The sequence below is a fragment of the Protopterus annectens genome, chromosome 11.part0 (assembly GCF_019279795.1).
Source record: "Protopterus annectens isolate FY-2018-M chromosome 11.part0, PAN1.0, whole genome shotgun sequence".
In the NCBI taxonomy this organism is placed as follows: Eukaryota; Metazoa; Chordata; order Ceratodontiformes; family Protopteridae; genus Protopterus; species Protopterus annectens.
In genome coordinates this window covers 85,962,101-85,976,496 of record NC_056745.1, presented here as the reverse complement: position 1 = coordinate 85,976,496, position 14,396 = coordinate 85,962,101, and the positions used below count along the sequence as shown (strand labels likewise).

Below are 14,396 nucleotides of genomic sequence, written 5' to 3'. Positions count from 1 at the left end.
GTGGCTGTTTAGGTTTATTTTGAAGCTGTGAAAGGAGAATAGTTTGTTTTACTGCAGTTTGGATATTATTCCAATGTTGAGATTCCAACAAAACTTAATATGGTATTAAGCAGAAACAGATAATAAATTATGTTGTTATTGTAGGTCACTGCTGCAGTAGCTGTTACTACATGGACTTTAGCAGTAGCAGGCTTTATGGCTGGAACAAAATCCCAGCCCTTTCTGCCCTTTCCACCTGTCGGCCTGGATGACATACCCCTCAACTATCCAGATTTTTGCAGAATGTTTAAACTTATGGCCCATATTTTTGGTCTGTTATTGTTCGAAAGACATGCGTAAATGGGCGTACCTTCGTTGAAGGTTGAACGTCGAGCTGGCACCTCGGCATTCGTGAAAATCTACTGGCAATCATTAGCGGACTGGAGTTCCGCTGTGGCGACCCCTAACCGGGAAAAGCCGAAAGACAACAACATTCACTCCTAAGTGATTTGCCAGAAAACCACAATTTTTAAGAAGTTGCTAAATAATGACACACATTTGAGTTTCAGACTATATATCCTTCAAAAAATACATGCCAACACAAACCCTGCTAATCTAGCAAATTTCTAAATTTCTAAGAGTTATTTTTAAACTCTGTCCCTGTTTTGGGGCCTGTGTCTCCCCATTATTTTAGGTTTTGTCTGGATTTCGTACACTAAGAGGTATGCCGAGTGGGCATCCACTACTACCCAAGAGGAATTGCAGGGACATTTCCTGTTTAACACTGACACTTGTCCTCTCCATTCCATCAGTGGAAGTGCCATGTGCAGTCATGCCTGTAGGCAGTCTGTCTCTCTCTCTCACTTTTTCAGTCAAATACTCCCTGATATGATACAGTGCTTTGCACACTTTGCAGTGCCACTTCAGCATTTGTTGCTGTCTGCTGTAGTCTGACAACAGAGATTGATATCAGCAGTGGCTCACGGTATTTTTGCCTATTTTTTTCCCTAGGTGCTGTTACATCTCTGTACATCTCTGCATGGTATTAAACATGTTTTCTTTTTTAGGTGTCCTTGGTTGCCCACGTACCTGTCTGCACGCCATCTTGAATATCCTTGAGAAAGGTTCTGAGAGCAGAGACGGACCTGTGGCTATAAAGGAATCCCCACATCTTGCAGAACTCTGCTACCAGGTAAACACTATGCATGAGTTCTGTACAATATCTTCTGTATTCTTTGACTTCTTTTTTTATCAAAAAAAATGGAAAAGTGATGTATAGTAAAAACCAGAGGAGTGTAATTTTAATTGTATGACAACAAAACATCATCATTATGGTCATACATGGTGTGTTTTTTCATTTAATTTGAATTTGTGTGCAGCAAACGAGTCCCGTGCAGCTTTTACATCACTTTAACTGTCCTATAAACACCGATAGCTCACTTGAATTTCATTCACCTAGAGTCTTTCTGGTGCCACAGGTTTGTCACCCTTTTTTAATAAAGTTGCTGTACTGTTTTTTGTCTATTTACTGCCTTGCCTATTTCTAGTGTATCCATGAAGGTTTCAGATTTGTAGGGAAATACTTTGCATGAGATGAAATTTCTAGCTTCCATAGTCTTGAGTGTAAAGCTGACAGAATATCAGCTTGTCAGGTACAGTCCCCAATCTGCAGCTTGCCAATGGCACAGTTACTGTTTGTGCGCTGGTCGTGATTCAAAAAAAAAAAGTTTTTTTTTTTGGTCTCTCTCTCTTTATCTATGAGACTGTGCAATAAGGGGGTTTAGTGTTGGTTTATTTTTTAGTGTGCATTTATCTGTTTTCTTTTATCGACCAGGTAAGTTGACTGGTCCTTAGACACTTCAGTTATGACTTGAACTGCTTAGACAGGTAAGTGCAGTATTTGTATGGGACAGTTTAAAGTATCCAGTCTACCAGCAAGCTTTTGAGGTGCATGGAGAAAGCCCATGCAGACATATGGGGGGGGGGGCATATACTAACTTCTTGCAGATGGACAGAACTGATCTCTGAGGCAGAATTCTAAAGTGCTGAGCAAATATGCTGCATTAAAAGTGAGGAGATGTTTTGTGATGCTGTGTTTAAAGCTTTGACTTGTGTCTTTTCCTGGAGGTGTATTGGAACAGCATTCTTCAAACTTGCATTCCCTATTATAATTATGAAATAAAAAGTGCTACATGATTTTTCACTGTTCTCAGTCTAAATGTATTATTTTAAACAGTTTTTGCCAAAATGTTTAGGCACTGTCAGCATTGTCTTTTCTTTTTAGTCACCATCTGCTTTAATGGATCCCTTCTCTGTGTATTCCTCAGCAGAGCAGACTGACCCACAGCCCATTTGGAGTTGCATGCTGATGTGTTCTATTTGAAAGAGTAACAGGGTAAATTGCTTTTTTAAAATAGTGTCCTAGAACACAAGAATGATGATGCTGTAAACATTATCAGTATCAAGCTTATATATTTTATATATATATATATATATATATATATATATATATATATATTATATATATTATATATATATGGGTCCCCTTCAGAATGCCGAAATTCAAAACTTCGAAACCCATATGATCGCAGACCGTATTTATTCTGAACGGGAAATCGCATACAGCGCGGACCGGGAAATTTCCCTTGTTCTCGCTGTAGTGCGATCTCGGAGTTGGTATATTTAAGTAGGGGAGGTGTAGGGGTTGAAGCCCCCCTGCTATATACAGTTTAATGTATGGTTTTTTTTTTTTTTTTACGGGTCTAGTTCACATTTTCGAACATTCAAATGTTCGATCATATGATCTCGGCCATATGAATTTCGAACATTTGAACGTTTGGTTATGTGATGTAGACCCATATAGTTATATATATATTTGTGTATATAATGTGTGCATACATATGTAAAATAAAATAAAGTGTGTGTAAATGCAGATAAAGTCCCTTGCTTCCTTAAGTGAATCAGAAAAATTGTTCTGTAACATTGAAGTAAGAATAGAAATGGATCTATCCCCTGTTCTTGCCTTGGTTCTTGGTCTAATCAGTGTTTGTGCCCTTTTTCGGAAGTGGAGTTGTGAAGAATGTTTGCTTCTGACAACAGCTTACTATGCAGTTTCCCACAATGAAAAGTTTGTGTTTGAACATGTTCTGTTTCAGACCCTTCCCTGACAGTGACTGACATCTCCGTACTATAGTGATAATTGTGTCTGTGCATGAATTTACTAATTTAGGCTGTATACTGCAGATATTTGATTGAGCGTAGCAGCTATCAAATAGCTGGTATTCCAGCTGTGCCATGCTTTTGCCAACAGCCTCCTTAGTTGCTGGCAGAGGGATCTTTAGTTTTGTAGTAGAAGGGAAGCTGTTTTTGAACATCGGTTGTTTAAGGTATTTATGTTTTTGTCAGTAGGCTTTCACTGATTAATTCTTCAAGCCTCCTTCAGGTTTTTCCCCTTTGTCTTTTTTCTCAGAGCATCCTCTTATAATGATTTCTCTTTGGCACCCTCAGGCAATGAAAAATAAAATCCTTAAAATAAGGATTATGTAATTATCATCTATTTTCTCATACTTTTGTTTGCATGATTGTTATCAGGCAGAGATTATGGTTCTTTGCCAGGGTGATTTATTTTAGTTTGCATCTATTGAGTGTGTGTTTTTCATTGTCACTAAGGAAGGAAGGCATGCACATTTTCTTTAACTTTTAACATACTGGAGCATTTCTGTAAATGATGTTGCGTTTAAGGAGTGGACCCCAAGGAATCATGGTGTTTATATGTACTAAATTGTACATTAACAGTTAGTATGCCTTTGCTTTGCAATAGTGTTAAACTATGCAATCTAAAATGCCACATAAAATTGCTGTAAGAAGCAGCAGTCTGGTTGTCATCATAACAAATGAAACATTGTTAACAGGTTAATCATTTCCAGAAGTCCATCAGAAGAGAGAAACTAGGGCCCCATTTAAATGTAGCACGTCTTATATCTCCCTCATGTGCCAGCTCATGAATTTTTTTTTTTTTTTTTTTTTTTTTTTTAGCTGCTATTCTGGATCTTTCTTTAGTGGATTCTGACAAATATGTGAGGTTCATCAGTGATGCGACATTTCAAATCCTTCAGTTCATGATGCCCCCCAAATATGATTTCCTTAAATTTGGGCCAAGTTTACAAGTAGTTGATTGCTGTTTCTTATTATTGAAAATCCCTGCTGTTGCAGTTTGAATTAGTGTGCTCTCAGTGATTGAGTTTGTGGGTTTTTCATTTTTTTCCCCACAGTTGTACAATGGCAGAAATAGTGAATTTAAGTAAGGGAATTTGAGGGTTGCTTGCTTAACTGTGAAAATGCTTGTAGTTGTTCTTTTAATCTGGTCAAGGCTTCACCTGTTTTTTTTTTTTTAGTTGTAGCCTCAACTGGATTTTGTTTAAGATTCATAATAGTTACCTCAAGACTGTAAGAGATGTCAAATTGCTTTTTTTTGGGGGGGGGGGGGGTTGAGGGGATAGGCCACATTGGTGTGTTAATTAGCTGTTCTTTTAATACAGGCTGTATTGCCATGTAACCTTTGTTAGGTTTGTGTGAGCTACCTTTGGAGTATGTGAAGACTGGAATTTACCACCCACTGCAGTCAGTGATTTGTTTTTGGGCACTACGGAGATATTTACCCAGTAAGCATGGTTAGTTTCTTGCTCATAAGATGAGCTAGTAAGATAGTTTAAGAATTAGCATGTGCTTTTCATATCTTTTTCTCCTTTACATCCTTTCATGCACTGAAAAGGCTGGGAGCATCATTTCTTAAGCTCTCTCCTTTGAAGAGCTTCTACATAGAGTTGGCCGCTTAGTAGTTAACCATCATCTTGAATAAAAGAAGGGACCAGATGGAGTTTTTTCTAGACTTTGTCAATCTGTCTCCTCTTTCTTTTTTCATTTTGTAACTGTCATAGACAGTACTCAAGATTCAGGCATGAACTGATGGGCCTTTTTTAGATTTTGTAAATGTATTACCTTCTCGGCTATAGAGCATTTAGGGGCACATATGGTCATTGTATGAATCATTGCTGCAATATAATTCCTAATCTGTATTAATTGGTCATAGGTGGCCGTCCATTGCCTGGTCTGTCTTTGAACTTTCAGGCATTCCCGTTATGGAGCTGGTTTCCAGCTTTATTTTAGGATGTCGGCTGATGCACAGGTAAAAGGGAGAGACTGCATCATTTTCATTTTGTTTAACAAAAACAAGTGATCAATTTTGGTCTTTGTGCTTATCAACTCTTGCAGCTGACTTCCAGAGTGGCAAGTGTCTGGTTGACCATATCTTTCTGTAGTGCTACACTGTTATTAGATTTTTGACCGTTGGAAAAATATGCATTTTGGCGCACAGATAGCAAACCTCTGAGGTCTAAGCCATCCATTGGAATACTAATCCCACAGAAAGCCTGCATTTCACACAGCTCCTCTTATTGAGAAGAAGGGGGTAGTCACAATGTTGGTTTTGAGCACTGTACTACAAAAAAATTATGTTGTAGAATTGGAGGGCCTGAAACCTGAAGGGCTTGCAAAAAAATAAATAAATAATGTTGGCACTGACGCACAAGATGCCTACTACTACAGAAGGAAGGACTTGTGTTTTAAGTAGGAACACAGGGAGGCTTGTATTCCAAACTTTTTCTGAACTCTGAGAAAGATAGCTTTGAAAAATGTCTGAACCTTTCCAGACTGAATACATTTCTGAGGGTAACAAAAGTTCAAAACACCCTGCAGGCATTATTACCACCACTGCTCTTTACTCAGGCTGTCTTGATGACCTTAGAAGTCAAGGATGCTTATCTGTATGTAGCAATTTACAAGTATCTGACAGCTCTTATATTCATCTCAGGACAAGACCACCTCCGACGTATTTATGTGAACTGTGGTTTGCCCACAGCCCCTAGAATATTCACCAGATGTCTAGCGCCAGCTCGTGCCTATCTTGTGGAACAGGGAGCCATATTTACCCACTGCATGGGCATATGCTTCCTTCAGGAAGCCATGGAGTAGTGTGTAGTCATGGAATGCTCCATCTGTCACCTGCTCAGCTTAAGATTTTCCACAAACCTCTTTAAATCAAGCCTTCTACCAGGGAGGACAAAGACTTTTCTGGTTGTATCATTGGACACCAGTAAAACTATACAGGTTTTCTAATAAGACAGGGTCATGCAGTTGAGGCGTTTCTTCCTGAATCTCCGGCATTAGACTGCAGTTGCTACATGGCTAGTTCCCAAGAGCTTTGGGCTACATTTCCTCATCCATCCTTATTGCTCTAGCTAGGATGCACATGAATACCGTCCAGTGGTACCTAAAATGCCTGTGGGAGCAACACAAGCACTCTTAAAACCGTACCTTTTTTCCCCTTTAGGTGGTGGTTGTTATAATGCCTGCTGACCAACAATTCTCCACTCGAGTGCCCATTTGCTGCTCTTCTGGGGTTTCCACCTGAAGCTAAGGCAAGAACTGTTTAATGGAGGCATTCATTTGGGTAACCATGAGGGAGCTTTTTGATATTGCCAGTGTCCTGGCATTAAGAGCATTTTAGTAGTTAAACTCCAGTTATATTCTACTGTTTCCAAGATAAATTCAGACTTCAGTTATATTCTCCCGTTTCCAAGATACAGTCAGACTTCAAAGTGTACTGACTGAACATGAAGAGAAAAGTAGATAACTTCTGCACAGGTAAGCTCAGTCCTGGTCATCCTGCCATAAGCAGTAATGGTGTAATTCTGAATTTAAGTCAGGTAGACATTCAAAGTAAAATTGATAGGAGCACTTTGGTACCACCTGGAAGTGGTTACCTTAAATGAATGAGAGTTTTTTTTTTTACAGTTTACGTTCCTTAGCCAAGCAGTTGACATCTACAGCTGTTCCCTGAGCTCTGCTGTTACCAATTTCTTCAGCTTTTTGCTCAGCTCTTCAGTCATTGCTGTCAGTACCTCCCCTGTTATCTTCTCTGGATAATTGCTAGCATTGTGAGTACTGAGAACTGGCATCTGTCAGAGAGATGCTTTGTGGAGATTTTAGTTACCTGTGACTCCAGTGCTTTAAACAGTGAACGGTCATCAGACACTAGTTTTCTGTCTCTTTAAACTTTATGGTAATTGCAGTACTCCAGAAAGAGCCAAAGTCGGACATCGTATGCATTGTTGCCAGAATAGTTTGGGAGATTTCAAGACGAGACAATCACAGTTCAGCAGCAGGCACTAATACACTTGTGATGATGCTTTAAGCTGTAGCAGTTACAGCAGCAAAGCATTCCAGAGAAGCAGGGGAGGAAGAGAGACTCATTCACACTCATTTTTATTTTACTGTCCCCAGCTGCTGTTTCATATGTCAGCAGGAATGAGAGGCACAGTAAATTTCCTACAGCACTGAATTATGATCGGATGAAAAACAAAAATGTCGGATTGCCCTCTTCCTTCTCCATTAAGTGAAAATGAGCCTTTCTTTTAATAGGGAATGACTGTGTTCCTGTGACCCCAATTTGGCAAATTTTGCAGGCAGGTCTTGGTCTCTGTTCCTGCAGGTAGTGCAGCATGTGAGTAAGTGGCCTTGAGGGGGAAGTCATTTTGTCAGTGTCTGTCGCAGTTTATGTAGACATCAGAGCCAGCTTTGTTAATCACGACAGTAAATAGGTGACTATTGACATTAATACTACTTGGCATGATCTTGGTGATCTGCTTCGTGAACCTTGGAAAATGGGCTATATCCGCCTCTACTACATGACTGCAAGATGTTTATTCCTGAAGCTAGAATGAGAGTGAAACACCAGCTCATTATAGAATTACATGTGCTAGGGAAGTCCCTCCCTGTTAAAACTTGAAGTTAACTAATCTATATGTTGAATATATATAATTATCTCTCTTGTGTATGTATAGATATATATATATATATATATATATATATATATATATATATATATATATATATATATGTGTGTGTGTGTGTATCTCGACATACATGTATATAAACATACACAAGCGCACATTTTTTTGCTTTCTTGTTTTGGCCTGTTTTTTCATTAACCAGCTAGCGTCATCTATTCCCAGTGAGCTCATTCATCCCCTATGGGGGAGAGCCATGCTGCAAGCCGTACTACCCCTGCATTCTTCATGTGGAGAGCCAGACAGGCCATTAGTAGGTGCTTTCATTTTTGCAGTAGGTACACATTTTACATATAAAGCTTTGCATCTTGCGGACACCAGTAAATATTTACATACCAGATCGGTCGAAGCCCGGGTTAACAACAACCGCCACCAGTACTGTTAGCCAACAGGGTGCTGGCGGAAATTGGGCTACTGTTGGCCAAAGGAGGAGAGGAGGGAGAAGGCATGCCCAAAGGCAGTAAGAGAGGAGAAAAGCTAGGACTGTGGTAGTGAGGGTCGGAACTTTGACTGTTGGCAGTATGACTGGTATAGGGAGAGAGCTAGCCGATATGATGGACAGAAGGAAGGTTGGTATATTGTGTGTGCAAGAGACCAGATGGAAGGGGAGTAAGGCTAGATGTATCGGAGGTGGGTTCAAATTGTTTTATCATGGTGTGGATGGGAAGAGAAATGGCGTAGGAGTTATCCTGAAGGAACAGTATGCTAAGAGTGTTTTGGAGGTGAAAAGAGTGTCTGATAGAGTGATGTTTATGAAGCTGGAAATTGATGGTGTAATGATGAATGTTGTTAGTGCATATGCTACACAATTTGGGTGTGCGATGGACGAGAAAGAAAAATTTTTGAGTGAGTTGGATGAAGTGGTGATGACTGTACCCAAGGGTGAGAGAGTGGTGATTAGAGCAGGTTTCAATGGGCATGTTGGTGAAGGGAACAGAGGGGATGAGGAAGTGATGGGTAGGTATGGTGTTAAAGGAATGCAGAACGTCAGATGGTAGTGGATTTTGTGTAAAGGATGGATATGACTGTGGTGAATACGTATTTTACCAAGAGGGAGGAGCATAGGGTGACATACAAGAGTGGAGGAAGATGCACACAGGTGGATTATATCTTATGTAGGAGGGCCAGTCTGAAGGAGATTGGAGACTGTAAAGTGGTGACCGGACAAAGTGTAGTTAGGCAGCACAGGATGGTGGTTTGTAGGATGACGTTGGTGATCAAGAAGAGGAGGAGTGTGAGGGCAGCACCAAGGATCAAATGGTAGAAACTGAAAAAGGGTAATTGTGAGGTGGAGTTCAGGGAAGAGTTAAGACAGGCACTGGGTGGCAGTGAAGAGTTACCAAATAACTGGGTAACTACAGCAGAGCTAATAAGGGAAACTGCTAGAAAGGTGCTTGGTATGACATCTGGACAAAGGAAGGACGACAAGGAGACATGGTGGTGGAATGAGGAAGTACAGGAGAGTATACAGAGAAAGAGGTTGGCAAAGAAGTGGGATTGTCAGAGAGATGAAGAAAGTAGACAGGAGTATAATGAGATGAGGTGCATGGCAAAGAGAGAGGTGGTGAAGGCTAAGGATAAGGCGTATGAAGAGTTGTATGAAAGGTTGGACACTAAGGAGGGAGAAAAGGACCTGTACCGATTGGCTAGATAGAGGGACCGAGCTAGGAAAGATGTGCAGCAGGTAAAGGTGATAAAGGATAATGAGGGGAACATACTCACAAGCGAGGAGAGTGTGTTGAGGAGATGGAAAGAGTACTTTGAGGGGTTGATGAATGAAGAGAATGAGAGGGAGCGAAGGTTGGATGATGTGGGGATAGTGAATCATGAAGTGCAGTGGATTAGCAGGGAGAAAGTAAGGATAGCTATGAAGAGGATGAAGAATGGAAAGGCTGTTGGTCTAGATGACATTGTGGAAGCATGGAGGTATTTAGGTGAAATGGTAGTGGAGTTTTTAACCAGATTGTTTAATGAAATTTTGGAAAGTGAGAGGATGCCTGAGGAATAGAGAAAGTGTTTTGGTACCGATTTTTAAGAATAAGGGTGATGTGCAGTGCTGTAATAACTACAGAGGGATTAAATTGATCAGTCACAGCATGAAGTTATGGGAAAGAGTAGTGGAAGCTAGGTTAAGAAGGGACGTGATGATTAGTGATCAGCAGTATGGTTTCATGCCGGGAAAGAGCACTACAGATGCAATGTTTGCTCAGAGTGTTGATGGAGAAGTACAGAGAAGGTCAGAAGGAGTTGCCTTGTGTTTTTGTAGACTGAGAAAGCATATCTCAGGGTGCCTCGAGAGGAGTTGTGGTATTGTATGAGGAAGTCGGGCGTGTCAGTGAAGTATGTAAGAGTGGTACAAGATATGTACGAGGGTAGTGTGATAGGGTGAGGTCTGCGGTGGGAGTGACAGATGCATCAAGGATCAGCTCTGAGTCCTTTCTTATTTGCAATGGTGATGGACAGGTTGACAGACGAGATCAGACAGGAGTCCTCGTGGACTATGATGTTTGCAGATGACATTGATCAGTAGTGAGAGTAGGGAACAGGTGGAGGAGACCCTGGAGAGATGCTCTAGAGAGAAGAGGAATGAAGGTCAGCAGGACTAAGACAATGTGTGTGTGTGTGTGTGTGTGTGTGTGTGTGTGTGTGTGTGTGTGTGTGTGTGTGTGTGTGTGTGTGTGAATGAGAAGGAGGATAGAGGAATGGTGAGGATGCAAGGAGTAGAGGTGGCGATGGTGGATGAGTTTAAATACATGGGATCAATAGTTCAGAGTAATGGTGAGTGTGGAAGAGAGGTGAAGAAGAGAGTACAGGCAGAATGGAGTGGGTGGAGAAGAGTGTCAGGAGTGATTTGTGACAGATGAGTACCAGTAAGAGTGGAAGGGAAGGTCTACAAAAGGGTAGTGAGACCAGCTATGTTATATGGGTTGGAGACAGTGGCACTGCCAAAAAGACAGGAGTTAAAGCTGGATGTGGCAGAGTTAAAGATTTAAGATTTGCACTGGGTGTGACGAGGGTGGACAGGATTAGGAATAAGTATATTAGAGGGTCAGCCCAGGTTGGAAGATTTGGAGACAAAGCCAGAGAGGCAAGATTACATTGGTTTGGACATGTGCTGAGGAGGGATGCTGAGTGTATTGGGGAAAAAGATGCTAAGGATGAAGTTACCAGGTAACAGGAAAAGAGGAAGACGTAAGATAAGGTTTATGGATGTAGTGAGAGAGGACATGCACATGGTTGGTGTGACAGAGCAAGATGCAGAGGACAGAAAGAAATGGAAACAGATGATCCACTGAGGCGACCCCCTAACGGGAACAGCCGAAAGAAGATGATGATGATCTTGTTTACCCATGTCTGAAACATGTAAGGGTTTGGGTGTGCAGTATATCAGGATTATATTTGTTCATGTTTCAGGGTACTTATGGATTTTCTGCCATGGTCTTGATGGGTACACCTGACAGTACAGGTGAGGGGCTGTGAGCTATCTGTAGTTTCAAAACTACAGATTAATCATTAACCTGCTTCTGATATCAGGCCCTTCTCACAGACCTCTGAGTAGTGAGTAATCCCTGCAACCCTTTTGGAGGGTTGCTCATCAAGTCCATCACATCTTGTAAGATAGCCATTTCACTTACAGGCTGGAAAATATGCATTAAGCCTCCCATAGTGTAGGGAGTATGCTACCACCCTGTCAGAGAAGCTTTCTTTACTTAGCTGGAGCTAAGAGAAGTGCTCCTGACCCTAAAGGCCTTTGAGAAATATATTCCCAAAATCTGTTCTCATTTGGTCATAGAAAGTCTGTCATGTAGTATTTGAACAAGCAGGAGGTTACAGATGTGTGGTGCATATGCGAGCGAGGTGATCCTCATATGGCAGTGAGCCACAAACAGGGGCATTGCACTTTTCCAGCAGTTTCTATCCATTAAGAAATGAAGAAGCTGGCAGATGCATGGTGGCTGCTCATCTAGTTACGTCTTGAAGCTGTTGTTCTAGGTCATTCTTTAGTATCTTCCAGGACTGGGGTACCAGCGATGCATCCTCTGTGCAAGGTTGGAAGTAGTCTTCCTTCTCTTCTTGTTTGTCTTTTCGGCTTTTCCCGGTTAGGGGTTGCCACAGCGAAACTCCGGTCCGCTAATGATTGGCAGTAGATTTTTATGGTGCCGAGTTGCCAGCCCGACGCCCAACCTTCAGCGAAGGCACGCCCATTCACGCATGTCTTTCGGAGGCCACTCGACCGCGGGGAGGACATGCAGACTCCACACAGAAGGCACTCCCTGCACACTAGCTGAGAATCGAATGGGAGAACCTCTTGCTGTGAGGCAACAACGCAACCACTGTACCACCGCGGAAATTTGACAGTAAAATGTGGCAGTGGGCATGCTGTCTCTTTCTGTCACACAACACAGGAGATTTCTGTGTGTGTTCCTGTGTTTTTTGATTCTCATTGAAATGTTGAGTGAAGAAAGAACAAAACTCATCCTCGTCACCTCTTGGTAGCAAAGAAGACGTATCAAGGCTATCCGATCACTTAGTGCAAGATGTTTTCTCGATCCAAACTCAGGTTACCTTCCCCATGGTTAGGGCTGCAGCTGGCTGTACCTTGGGACCTCACTTCTTCTATATAGCCCTTGACCCTGGTAGTTTTCTTGACTAGGTTTTGAGTTGCTTGAGGCTGCTGGAAGCTTTGCATTATGCAGCCCTGTTCCTCCAAGTAGCAAGAATTCTGAGTTTAGGCATCCCCCCTCCCCCCCCATGTTGTTAAGCTTGTAGGTAGTGGTGATTTATTTTTGACATCTGTTTGACTTGGGCTTTAGTCAATCTGTGGTGGAAATGCATATGTATTCTTTGTGTTATCATGCCTTTGTGGAAATAAAAACAATTTTGTTCATTACTGTGGCTGGTGAAGCAGTTCCCTAAAGAAGTGTTTCTCTATTCTTGTTGGAAGAACCCTTCTTCATGGGATCTGAATTTCATGGTTGATGGACTTTGAGCATTCACCGTTTGGGCCTGCAATCTCAGTATTCTTTACCTTTTTCTTGCAAAATGCTCTTTCTGATTTCCTTTGTACAATCTTGCATTTTCAGGCCTTCATGCATAGACAGCCAGATCTGTCATATGACAAAGGAGATCATGTCCTTCAGGATTCTTATTTCCTTGGGCAGAAATTGTGAAAGAAGTCATTTGTACCATCCTCTTGAGCAGGTAATTGCCCACTGGCCAATATTGTTAAAGCTCTTTGCAGTTTGAGAATTCACAACATGTAAATGGAAAAATAAAACAAAAAGGGAAAAGTTCATAACAGATGAGTAGTAGGGGAAGACAGATTGTGTATAATGCAAAGGGAAGTATATATAAATGTGTTTGTGTGTGAGTATAGATAAATGTATACATATATAAAGTAGTGGCCAAAAAAGCCCACTTCAATTTTTTGACTAATCTTGCCTGTTTCTTGCCTTTTTGCATTATAACAATTACTGTAGCTACGTTCAGCCTGACAAGCAAATGTTTATTGAAAAACAGAGAAAAATAAAATTCTGTACATCTAACAGTCAAGATTTGGTAGGATTTGCCCTTATTCTTCAACACAGCCTTTATGCGAGATGGCATGCTGTGAACTAGTGATTTGCCATATTCTGACGTGATCTCAGTCACCCAAATGTGCTTGACATCTTTTAAATTCTTTTCTGAAGGTTGGCTGATAAGCTGCCACTTGCTTCTTCATGACATTCTTACAGTTTTCTATGACATTAAGATCTGGCAAATTTGATGGCCTGTTTGGAAGGAACTGAATGTGATTGTCGGCGAACCATTTCTTGACTGTCTTAGCAACATGGCATGGAGCAGAATCCTGCTGAAAATTTTTTTGTTCCAGAAGTGTTCATATGGAGTTTTATTTTTGAATTCAGCACAGAAATATACTTTGCAGCATTCACTTTTTCACCTTTGTCAAATATGTGAATTCTGCAACATCCTTTTGCCAAGATGGCTCCCGTACCATAATGGATGGAGGATGTTTGACTGTCTTAATCATTTACTTTGGATTCAGATGTTCACTAACAAGATGTCTCACATAATTGTAGTCTGACGCTTGCACTTGTTGAAACTTTCAGTAACAGCACTTGTTGACACCACTCTGCAGACTTATCTTTCAAGGCATGGCAAAACTTTATCCAATCTTGAAGCTGCTTCTTTGTCATCAGCAGTTTCTTAGCTGGTCTTCTTGCCACCAGATTAAAATCTTCTGCTAGACCTCTTCTAATTGTTCTGGAACTGATATTGATTCCCTGTTCTTTAGCTAGATGAGCTATTTGAATAGACAAAGTGTGAGGACATGATGCAACAATGCCCTTCAAACATCTATCATCTCTGAGTGATGTTTTGCAGTTGCGACCACAGCATGACGTGTTGCACAGCTCAAACTAATGTTATTTTGTGCTGCACATCACAAAATAGCCAAATGTTGAGCAATATCACGTTAGGAGTGCAGTGTTGTAAGTTGTCCTTTGTAAA

General features: G+C 41.1%; 1 protein-coding gene across 1 annotated transcript in view; it reads left to right on the top strand.

The window, feature by feature from the left end:
- The window catches only part of NUP205 (nucleoporin 205), a 1,199,422-nt gene that overhangs the window by 477,035 nt on the left and 707,991 nt on the right, over nt 1-14,396 (top strand). The window contains 3 exon segments of the mRNA XM_044087173.1: nt 1,047-1,207; nt 1,742-1,744; nt 10,210-10,250. Coding sequence (XP_043943108.1) covers nt 1,047-1,207; nt 1,742-1,744; nt 10,210-10,250 — 205 coding nt within the window.